Raw genomic sequence first — 12,662 nt, 5'->3', positions numbered from 1 at the left:
TACATTCCCCTAAGCTTGATTTTAGCTTTCATATTGGATCATTGATGATTGAAAATGATCTCGGTGAAAGTTTACTACTCCCTAGAACATCATAACTTTGCATGACTAGTTCTAACAACCCAAAAACCAAAAACAAAAATATTTGTAGGAATTCATTCATTCATTCATTTTCAACCGCTTATCCCTATTGGGGTCGCGGGCCCATGACACCAAGGTTAACAGCCCACGCCTGTCGGTCCTCCGCCACTTCAGGAAGATGTTCGAGTTCGATCCCAAGGCGCTCCCATGCAAGATCCTGAATTTGATTCAGCCACCTTGTCCTAGGTCTGCCTCGAGGCCGAGGTCTCCTCACAATGGCTTGCATAGCTTTTCTGGGGAATCTTATTTGTAGGAATTACTGGATTTATTAAGTTTTGGGTTAATACGATTAAATGAAGTTCTAAATGGTTTTTTTTTTTTAATTTTCTAAGTACTTCATTTCGAAACAGATCGTGCTTGCTGATTTCCTTTTAAAATGTTTTTATTACTTATCTCAATAAAATAATAAACCTAGTTACTTCAAGGATATGTTCTCTAATTAACAATTTAGCATACTCTGTACAAAAATTTGGTCTATTAAATGTGTTAAATGCCTTATGACATAAATGATACAAGAGGTAGAACAGCTTTTTTATTCTCCCTTATTTACATCAGTGCAGTGTTGTTTTTGAAAATCAAACAATGAGTGAGAACGACTTATAGCCTTAGGTAGATCGTCAACCCATATATTGACATCAAAATAACCTAGATCTTGGCGATAAAATGCAACTTCTGAACTAGGTTAAAAAATCTATACAATACTAAAAATATTTTTTTCAGAACACTTCACAAAAGGTTTGTATATTTTTTAAAATATTTTTCGAATTCATTGATCACATATGGATATTGCTTAACTTTTTTTCATATATTATAATTAACTTGAGAGGGGGCGTTATTATCATTGTTCATTTTGTTGGGCAGCTTGCAATTCGGGACATTTTGAATGTAAATTTAAACCAAACAAATAAACTGATTAAAATTATAAAAATATCTTCAAATATTTAATAAATAGTGTGTTCCTTTTAAATATTCATTCTATTGAGAGATATTGACTCATAGTTTGTTTAATTTGGAATTCCCATATGAGATGGTCTTTATGAACAATTTGACAAAACTTTGTGTTGCTTTGTGTCCGGTTGTGCTGAAAAGTCAGCAATTTTTCTTCGTTAATTCTAATTAATATTGCTAAATATTCATTAAAGATCGTGTTAATTTATGTAAACAGTTATTTGGCTATTATGCATGGAGTTTAATCTGTCTAGTGATATATGTTTTTCGTGTAAAAAATGGACAATTTTGTCAAAGATTTACCAGTGAGTTGTGTTTTCTATTCCGGACAGTTCTTTTGTTTGTCAACATTTTTATAAATTTTTAAGTTTTCAATTTCTAGGATTTATATTGCCTAAAGAAACAAAAAAGCATTGGAAGCAACTTTTTTAACAACGAAATGCTGTCGAAAAACCATTAGAAGAGTTCCGGAAGAGTTAAGTAACTCTGTCCCAAATTGCAAGCAAAGTGTCCCGAATTACAAGCAGTGTGTACAAAATGATAATAATAATAATAATGCTGGCACAAAATTCCATGAAGGAACAAGGCCTTCCCGCTAGGGGATTTCTAGACATGCATCACTGGATGCAATCCGAACACCCTTAACGCCAGAAAAATTCCTGGTGACCTAAACGGGGATTCGAACCCGGGGCACTTGCATCATAGAGCCAGTGCTCTACCACTTGACCCATTGAGTGCCCATACAAAATGATACCCAAATTAATTTCTATATTTTTAATCATTTTGAATGTTTAGAGAATAATTTTAGAGGAAATCAAATGATAAACAACTTTTCAAAGTACTAAATAAGACTTCTAAAAAAAATTGTAATAAAGCTTCAATTTTAATAAAATATTATTCTGAAAACATTGGTGCCTTTATGCAAGCTGTCCAATATTTGGGTGACTTATCCTACCTAAGTTTAGAAATAAATAAGTTAACACAAAAAAATCGTAATATTGTTCGTAAATGTTTGTCAATTCTTGCTGGGGATTTATGAACTGTTCGTAAATCGTGATTCACAGAAAGGTTCGCAAAAGTTTGTACTTTTTGTGCATTTTTTTTTAAATTCTTTTGCAAACTTTTGTTCATAAACTTCTGTAAACACACAAAAAATGTTTGTAAAATTGACTCATTTGTTCGTAGAGTTTTGTCAGAAAAACAAGAATGTACGATAAAATGTTTGTAAAAGAACAAACAATGCTCGTTAAGTGCTCATGCCACGAACAAGGTATGTGTAAAATTACAAACTTTTACGTACTTTTTTGTGGGTTATGCAATTCACGAGTATTTCGTAAGTGCCCAGTAGAAATTCACAAACATTTACAAACAATTTTACAAAATATTTTTTCGGTGTAAGCTGCATTGTACTCAAAATACAGGGAAAAGTTAATGATGCTCCACCTCTTGTATCCTTAAGCCAAAACTTGCACACGTTTAGCAAGTTGATGAGATATGTAAATTGATTCGATATAAATTTTCAGAATAAGTTCTGGGAAGTATGAGTAATTGTTTCTTCGAAGACATTGCCTTATTTCATAATAACAATAAATGTAAATTTTTTTCAGTATAACATGTAAACTGAGAGGTATTTTATATTCTGTGGGTATACTCTGAGATAAAACTTATTAAAAGAAAACCTAATTAAAAAGTATACACTTAAAAAAATATTGTCAAATGGAAAGTATTAATTTATCTCAAAATGTTTAAATTGTAATACTGATTGGCTTTTTATTAGTTTTTTTTTATTTATGTGCAATTACGATGTAGTTGATCCGGAAACGATCGATTTTATTATTAACTTACTCAACAAATATAGAAAAGTATTCGGGGTGGCAGGAGTGTAAACAGGAGAAATGATATGTAGCTGAGGATGCAGTTGATTTCTGCTATGTTGGTACTAGATGAGTGACCATATTCATTGGGTGGGAAATCAGTGTAGAAGACACTCTGTCCGATCGCTACAGTTCCTTTCCGATCACCCGTTACCGTACTAGCTGATCCGTGACTGGTGTCTGGTGTCCTCATGGAGAACACCACTTCTGGCTGTATGACTCGCGAGGAGTCATTGCGGAGTGCGGGAGCTGCAATGGCGCGGAGGACACATAAAAGTGTATTACATATTTGTTTTAACCAAAGTGGAAATCGAGGAACTCAATTTGTTGATGGAATTTCGATCCGTAAATCCAACACGATGGGATATAAGAAACCACCAACCAATTGAAATTCTCCACTCGTGGTGGATGGGATAGTATTTGGGCGGGAATGGAGGATAGAGTGGATGATGGGGTGTCTCTGAAATATGTGGGACTCATTGAATTTCGTTTAAAATTCACTTACTCTCTTTTGGCTCTGCCGACACCACGTGTGTTATTTGCTTTGATGGTGATGATGGTTGTGGTATTTCTATACGAGTGGCAAGAAATCGAGAAAAAAAAGAAGAAGTGTGGATGAAGAAAAGGAAATGATTGAGCACAGAATTCTATTCTTTAGCCAAATGGACTATATGTGCAAAACAGAATAGATAAGTGTATTTTTATTAGTAACACTATAAAAAAATATTCACGGATATACTATAGGAAATTACTAAGGAAAATCACAAGACAACGACGGAAATTTCCATAATAGTTTGACATAATTTTCTCAAGATCAATCAAAGTGGAAAATTATTGATAATTCCCATGTTTTAGCAATACGTCAGGGGATTTTTCTAAAATTTCTAATGCCCCAGACACACTTACGACTTAAGCCGAGAGTCGACTTAACGTAATTATAATCAAAATAATGATCAGCTTAAGCCGAGAAAAAGACTTAGTGGGAAACTGATGGGAATTTAGTAGTATAATTACGTTAAGCCGCCTCTTGGTTTAAGTCCTAAGTGTGTCTAAGGCATAAGTCAGTACAAATAAAACTTTAAAAGAAGAGCATTTAAAATTTAGAGTTATAGGAGTCCGTGGATTATGTATATATTTTCGATACTGTGAAAAACCCGCGTAAAATGGCATTATACATTCGGAAAATTTGCATTATCGTAGGAGATTTCTTTCGAATAAGTTACATTTAAATTGGCATCATATATGCCTCTCGGAGCTGCGTCGATGTCTCCTAAAGGCCTTGACAGACCTGAGGATTAGCCGAGAGACGGTTTAGTGTAATTATACTCGACATAATGGTTGAACTTCATTTCTATCATTTTCCACTAAGTCGTCTCTCGGCTTGAGTCGTATGTGTGTGTCTAGGGCATAAGAGCGTTCATAGTGTTAGCCTGTGATTTACCCTTGGATTTACCTCTTCGTGGAGAGGATTAGTATTGAGAGTTAGTTCATGTTGAATCGTGGTAGGGACTAGATCGTTAGGAGGAACGCTGTGGGTTTTGGAGAAACCTTTAGCGGCCAAGGCGCTCATCCACGCGATTGCTTTAAGGGCTCCACCCTTACAGTTCCCTGACGGATCTAACACTTCTGAAATTTTTCTTGTATATTCTTAGATAGTTTATCTATCGATTTAAGCAATAAAAAATATGTATAAACTTATTTTAATTTGAGGACAGGGCCTTAAGGAATATAGGAAAAATCCGAAGTTTCGGGAGCTTCTCTTACTGATCTGCTATACCTGCAATGATAGTTTTTAGCTGGGGTTCTTTATAATCAATAATGTATGATAAAGGAAGCCCAATGTACCAACTATTGGATATGGGCTACAATAGGATGGCAAAGTCCAGTAAGCCTAGTAAGACTATGAACTATGAATTAGCGGTCCTCTCTTAAGGATCAGAATTGTATATAAACCAAGGATTGAATAAACGTTCAGCTCAGTTCACCTTCACGCAACTATCTAATTATTTCCACTCGGACGCCACATAATCTCAATTTCAAAAGTGTTCTCTAAAATCTGTTTATTTATTTATTTTAATTGTATCTATTTAAAAGAATACAAGTTTTTAGCCCCCCAACCCCATGTAATACCTTGAGAAATCTTAATCAAGAATGTTTAATGGGAATTCTTTGAAAAAAATAAGGAAATTTTCAGTGTGTAAGTTTGCTTACAAACTACACGAAGAAGTCCATGACTTAATGTGGAAATTTCTATGTCATTCTTATGGAAGCAAAACAATTTTTATAGGGAATGATGCGAAAGTATAGTCTGAATTACCATAAACTCGTATTGATCCCTCCGTTTCGCCCAATGAATTCTTCGATATGCATCTGTAATTGCCGAAATCACTATGCTGGATGTTCTTGATTGTCAGCTTCATGTGTGCTCGATATGAGTTTTCTGTGTAATCGATTAGGTACTTTTTACTGGGAAGCACCATAACAGAATTGTACACCCAATAGATAATAGCACGCGGATGAGCCTCTGTATGGCAATCAATGGTGACATCCGTTCCAGCCGGTGCTCCTACCAGTTGATTAGGAACCCAGATCATTGGTGAAACTGAAATTGTAGTACAAAACAGAATAAAATATCATTATTAAAATTGAAAGAGTTATTGGTATTAATTAAATATTAAAAAAACTTAAAGAAAAAATACAATTAAATTCACTTTTAAAATCATTCACCGTCAAAAATACATGCAATTTCCAAAAATGTATTATACGAATAAATTTGATCAGTTATTGATAAATAATTTCTCTCATCATGAAAAAAATAAAAAGTCAGTTGAGCCAATATAATTTCGATTTTATCTCGAAAATTCTGATAAATTATCTATAAATAGGACCAATTAAAGCTCAAAGTTGATTTTTTCACAACAAAATGAAATTTTGAAGTAACACTCACTCCAGTCATTTATTTAATTACTCCGATCTATATATTTGTATTAAAATAGATTGGGCTGAAACCATATTTATAAAATATAATTATTTGATCGATTTACCAAATTATTTAGTGTATGAGGCTGAAGCACCAGGATTGAATTACACAACATCAATTTTGAATTTAGACTCTGTAATTTCCAATATCAGAATATTGTATGATTTTATCTATGTAATGTGATGCATTATCAATGGGTTTCTCTTTAATTAGTAACTGAATTTATATTTTTGAATATCTATGTGGATAATAGGATATTCGGTAAAATGAAAATCAACTAATCAACAATGCGTATATTAAACAGAACCATAGTCAGCCAAATACGTTCCATAGAGGAACTTGGACCTTCACAGAAGGGGAGTTCGAAATATCCATTATTATTTTTTTTACACAGGGATGGGATTGTCAATCCCATGCACCGTGGAATCAAGTGCAGTGAAGCTCACTGGATATAATCCGAACACCTTTAACCCTGGTGACCTATAGGTGATTCGAACCCGGAACACTTTGCATCATAGAGCGAGAGCTCTACCACTTGATCCATTGAATTCCCCTTTTGATTAGTAAAGGGCACAATGGAAATTTTGGTCGAGTTTATGTATCACAATAAATTGCTGCGGATATGATTTACAGTAGAATCTCACTCAATCGGCTCTTTTTCAATCGCGCGACAAATTTTGTTGACAATTTTCACGTTTAATTATGAAGCTAATTCGCTCAAATTCGCTGTAGTTCTTCCTATTTTATCGTGATTCTTTATAATTGAGCGCTTTTTGTGGAATTTACAATGGCTTTGATGCCCAATTCTATCGCTAAACCGGATGACATTTTGCCCCATATTCCCGATTGAGAGAGAGTCAACTGTATCTAAGTAACAAAATCAATTCTGCACTAATTTATCATAAAAGACAGCAATGTCAATAAATTGGTATTACAGTAGTAGACTCTCGGTAACGTTAATTTTGACTTTTAAAAATCTGCTTTTTTGGGGTTACGTGGGTCAAAAATACTAGAAAAAACTATATTTTCTCTATTTTTCGTAACATATTAAATTAAATAAAAATATTAAAAATAAATATAAAAGGTGAACATTGAACTATATTGTGTGATTTTCGAATACTTTTTTTTTTGAAAAACATACTTTTCGGTGGACAAGATTTCTCAGAGTGTATTCATCCAAAATCATAAAATAAAATATTTCCTGTTAGCTCATGAGTTAAACTCGTACTTGAATGGTATTTAAAAAAAAAAAAAAACAAATTTGAATTTTTGGCGGAATTTTATACAAAAAATATAATTTTCGGCGTACTTTACACCACGTAATCAAAGTAAAAATAATCTACCGTTAAAGTTCGAGTTAGAACAAGTGTAATTCATCAGCTAATATAGTTTTTCGGCGACAGATGAATATACTCCAAGATATCTTGTCCACCGAAAAGCATGTTAAAAAAACTGTCTCCAGGTCCCAAACAACAGAATTTTTAAAATTTTGAAATAAAAATTTCAGAAAATAGATATATAGTTGATTTGTTGAATTTTTGTTTGTCTTGGACCTCAAATTAAACATTTTCATATTATATCGAAAATAGATGTCAAGGAAATGTGCTGTTTTTTTTTAAGGTCTGCGTGACCTACGTAACCTCTTAAGTTAACTGGCAGTTACATTTAATAAAAGTTTGTTGGAATTTTTCACGTTTGATTAAGTTTGTTAAAAAAGGCAAATAAAGCCATCTTCATACTAGAGGTTTAACCTAGTTCTCGACGGTCTCAAAATCCTAAATTGCAATAAGTTTTATTGCTCTTTTAGAATTTAATAGGTCTTGTCCTTAATAATCCAATACTAAGTCAAATTTTTCCAAAAAATCTTGATTGTTGAAAAATTAGAGCAGTTAAGCGTAAGCTATATGACTACGTCTCAGGTCTGAAGCCCGTATAAAAATAAATCTGCTGGAAATATTCATTATTTACGGTTTTTCGTGGAATATACAATGATAATGAGTTTTATAAATGCCCAACTTTGAGAGAGTCTACTGTATGCAATCAAATCAAAGGTGGTAATATATGAAGTGTATTATTAATGTATAAGTTTTCATGTTTTAATATGTTTTGATGGTTAATTTATCTAAATTATTTTTCATAGATATAACAATATTTCTCTTTCAAGGTTTTGGTTAACGTGACAATAAATGAAACTTACACTCGACATCTAATATAATCCTTTTAGACACGGAAGGGGGTACCCCATTGGTAGCAATGCATAGGTAGGCACCCATCTCATTGCGACTCACTTTAATGAGCTGTAATTGCTCCCCATCGTACACCATGACCTTCTTTTTTCGTTCAACCGTAATCGATTGACCATCCTCTCGGCGCCAGATGATTTTTGGTGTGGGAAATCCGTCGGCGCGACATGTCATGTTGATGCTCTGATTTTCACGTACGGCTACAGAAGAGGGAGTACTTTCGATGTCGAGGATATTTGGTGGAACTGTCAACGGGAGTGACATACACATACAATTGACATGGGAAATTCATTTTGACACACAACAGCACCCCCCAAGAACACCCCCACAAGACTCACCCACAACTTGGAGATACCCCACTTGACTTATCATGGGGTTCGTGTTCACTTGACACATGTAATAACCACGATCATCCTGTTGCGCCTGACTCACATGAAGCAACCACGTATTGGCATTGTCGTATGTTATGCTGTACCGAGGAATGCGGGAAATCACATGGCGGTGAATTGTCAGTATCATTTGCCTGTCAATGTGGATCCACGCAACCTGAAAAACATAAAATTTTTATATATATAATAATGTGGAAATATTTATTATTTATTGAATATATTGTGCCCAACGTATATAACCCACAAACAAGTTCGTAAAAGTCTGTAATTATCACAAACATTGTTCTAATTGAGCATTTGATGAGCATTTTTGTTCTTCTGCAAACATTTAATTATGATTTCCGAGCGGGGAAATCAGAATGTTGAGAAATAAAGAAGACTTCTTGCTTCTCTCGATGTCCACTTTATTCTATCCAAAATTGTGTTTTTACATCTTATATAACTTTTGAGCCACTGCTCAAGATCTTTGTGATTCAATAATAAAAATAATGAGATCACCATTTCCTTGTGATTCATTAATGGGTTCTCTGAATTTCTCCCTTTTAACTTGTCCAAGTGCAGAAGGCAATAAAAGTGTCAACTTCTTTTAATTTATTCTCAACTCTAATGAGTCTTCAAGATTTTAAATACAAAATGGAATTATTAGGGTGTACAAAAAATAAGAATTCAGTGGTGATCATACAAACATGATTGAACATGATATGACTTGACTTAACTATTTGTTTGCACATTTCTGTTTGTCTGACGAAAGTTTACGAACATTTGGCAAAATTTCGCGAACATTTTTTTAAGTGTTTATGAACACTTACGAAAAAGTTTTTGTAAAAGAGCAAGAAATGCTGTCCAATTGATCATGTGAAAAAAAAAATGTTTGTGAAAAAAGCCCAAACATTTGGGAGCTTTTTATTGAGTTACACCGGTTACACGATTTAATAGCATATAATAACTCCCCAATTGGAGTTCATAAAAACATTTACAAACAATTTTGTGAAATATTTTCTTCTACACTGAGAGAAATCCGAAAAAAGTTAAAATAAAATTCTGGAAATGTTAATTTTACCCTGCAGTATTGATCCAAAATCGGTTTAAATATTACCCTTTTTAGGTGTATTGGGGGTTAAAGTTACCCTTTTCATATTAATTTTACCCTTAAAAATGTGTAAAATTAACATTAAAAAATGTTGATATATTTTTACACCTAAAAAGTGTTAAAATTATGAGGAAAAATGTTAATCGCACCCTCTTTTTTTCTCAGTGTATGTACTATAAAAAATGCTTTTCCTTTGGCTTTTCCCTTTTCACTGAGTATTCATTAAAAAATTAGTAATGAACTTAATTAAACTTCGCGCCAATTTTGACCAAATTTGTATAAAATGGTTCTCGTTATAAATACAGCTCACTACCATATAAATTATTCTTACACTGAGAGAAATCCGAAAAAGTTAAAATAACATTTCTGAAATGTTAATTTTACGGTGTAAATAATATGCTTTTAGGTGTATTAGGGGTTAAAGTTACCCCTTTTCATGTTAATTTTACCCTTAAAAAGGTGTAAAATTAACATTAAAAAATGTTGATATATTTTTACACCTAAAAGTTGTTAAAGTTCTGAGGAAAAAAAGTTAATCGCACCCTTTTTTTTCTCAGTGTATGCAGACCAAGTACAAAATATTTTAAACTGATCGGATCTTCATTTCACTCATTTTGTGCTAGTTTCTTAATTTGATTTCGTTAGGTGTATTTGGTGTATTACTATTGGAGGATGTCACAGGTTAAGTAGTAAAGCACTTCTACTGTGATGCAATTGTCTAGTGCTTAAATCCTCATTAAGTTAACATATCTTTGCTTTCTGTGCATTTAATGCCACATGGCATGGGGTAGATAGTCTCATCCTTTTAAAGGAAAAAAATAATACTGCCTGCATAGAAATCTTGCTTGCGAAAAGGACTACATCCTGTGCGTACTACATTTTCCCCATTATTTATTATTATGAACTTCTGGAATATGAAAACTTTAAATTTTTGCTTATTGCTAGTCTTTATATAAAAAAGCAATAAATAAGATGGTCGAGAAGATTTTGGAATATTCTACGACTTAGGGGAGACCTGGGCAGTAGTAAACATGGTACAGTTGTAAACAATACATTTTTTGGTCTCCTATTTTTAAATGAAACTGAACCTTACGGTGATAGAATTTACCTCCACAAACCAATAGTGAAGCTATCTTATATTTGATAAGGCTTAGTTTCATTTAATTTGTTTTCCTTAGATAAGGATCCTTGTCCATTGAAGAGTTGGTCGATATAAGTCCAAGTGGCGTAGAAAATCAGTGTTAACAACTACCCCATGTTTACCACTGACCTAGTTTCTCCTGAGGATTTCTGAGCTTTAATAAAATTTCTATGTTAATAATAGGGGGAAGTGGGGCACCTTTGAATGTGGGGCAGCTTTAAAATTGGATTTTTCTTCTATGTTTAAATGGAACTGAGCCATATTATAATGTAATTTAGTTTCTCAATCTGTTTGTGCAGCTAAATTATATAATGATAATTTTATTTAAAAAATAGGTTAAAAATGTCAATTTCAAAGCTGCCCCATATTCAAAGGTGCCCCACTTTCCCTTTGTGTGTTAGTTATTCATCAATTTAGTAGTGTCAAGTATTTGAACTGTGTATGGATGCATTGTGTTCTGGCATTTATTGTAAGAATCTGCTGAAGACATTTCTGGCAATATCTCAATTCTCGTTCTAGCTGTAGAGCTTCGTAAATTCAATATTTGTGATGATCTAATCTGAGATGAAGTGTGTTATCGAGTGAGATAAGATAAATTGTGAAAGCATAACACTTTCGTGTACTCCACTAGTTTGTGGTGGTGCAAAAACCTCCAGTGATTTGGCAGTTGCGTGTGAAGATTTTGGGAGAAAATCTTCGATATTAAATTTATTGGTTGAGAGAAAGGGTTTGAACCGGGTGCAATTGGTACCAGCTTTGCGCTATAGTTTTACTCGTATTTTAACGACTTTGAGAAATCCAATTTATATCGATTTGCAGATTTATGTTGTCTTCTCCTGGTAATCTCACAATAATGCACAACCAGTCACTTCCAGACGTGGCAGTTGGAGGGATATAAAACATGAGAAAACAAATAAATAAATTAAAGTAGAATCTCTCCCATCTTAGCAATACCGTATCTTCACCCAGTTATATAGAACTTGGTTATGGTGCACGAAAGTTTTGTGTTATATGTATATTTCTTTTAGCCGTACCACCACAGGAAAGAAAATCACCAAAGAGAGAGAGAGGTTCATGAATCTGCAGGTGGCATTCATGCAATTTTCATATCTTCATTCGCTCAGACCCCTTTTTCACCGTAGCGATTATAGCCAAGCAAAACGGAGAGAGCATAAATCCTAAGTGGATAAGAATGACGGAAATTAATTTTAATCTGATCATTTGTCCGTGGTTTGAGAAAAGTATATTAAAATCCGTTTTTTTTTCCTACTTCAACTCTCTGGTGCAGATCTCTCCTGCTCACCTTTCGCGATAAAAGCAAAAGACTGACGCAAGGGGTACCTCCTTTTTTTTCTACTTGGTGGAAAATATTCTGTCTGTTGATGTTTTCCTCTACATTGGGTATTCTTTTGCATATTTCTGAAATAACAATTTTCTGTGAATGAGAAGCACATATCAGCTTGAGTGCTTTCCATATCATCCATCCCACACCCCCGTTTATTCATTTTGCCTTTCATCTCAAGAGACTGTTGAGCATACTCCTTCGTATTCCGCATTGTAGACATTGGTTCGTACACCAATGTTCTCTTGTGAGTATTGTGTATCCCTCTATAAGTAGATATTCACGAGATGCTGGATCACCTACAAATATCCACACTCAAAAAAGAGCTTATTTGAGGCAAGGTTTAAAATTGACTATAAACAGGGTTAGTCACGGTTTAATTTTAAAAAGGTTTTAAACTGTAAACATGAGTTAACCCTGTTTCAGCAATTTTAACTCCTTTTTTTAGTGAAGGATTTCACTATTAACCTTAACACATCAGTTTAAATCTTGCGCAAGGTTTGAATGGTTTTAAATT

The 12,662-nt window shown here is 33.5% G+C and overlaps 1 protein-coding gene across 2 annotated transcripts in view; it reads right to left on the bottom strand.

The window, feature by feature from the left end:
• Positions 1–2,268: 2,268 nt before the first annotated feature.
• Positions 2,269–12,662, bottom strand: part of LOC129802421 (lachesin) — a 217,274-nt gene continuing 206,880 nt past the window's right edge. For both annotated transcript variants that reach the window (XM_055848204.1, XM_055848205.1), the window contains exons 4-8: positions 8,522–8,729; positions 8,138–8,428; positions 5,278–5,562; positions 3,466–3,531; positions 2,269–3,209 (exon numbers count right to left, since the gene is read on the bottom strand). In XM_055848204.1, coding sequence (XP_055704179.1) covers positions 2,932–3,209; positions 3,466–3,531; positions 5,278–5,562; positions 8,138–8,428; positions 8,522–8,729 — 1,128 coding nt within the window. In that variant the 3' untranslated portion in view covers positions 2,269–2,931. The remainder of the gene's footprint in view (positions 3,210–3,465; positions 3,532–5,277; positions 5,563–8,137; positions 8,429–8,521; positions 8,730–12,662) is intronic.

This window comes from Phlebotomus papatasi, chromosome 2, assembly GCF_024763615.1.
Source record: "Phlebotomus papatasi isolate M1 chromosome 2, Ppap_2.1, whole genome shotgun sequence".
Lineage (NCBI taxonomy): Eukaryota > Metazoa > Arthropoda > Insecta > Diptera > Psychodidae > Phlebotomus > Phlebotomus papatasi.
This window is presented reverse-complemented; position numbering and strand designations above follow the sequence as displayed.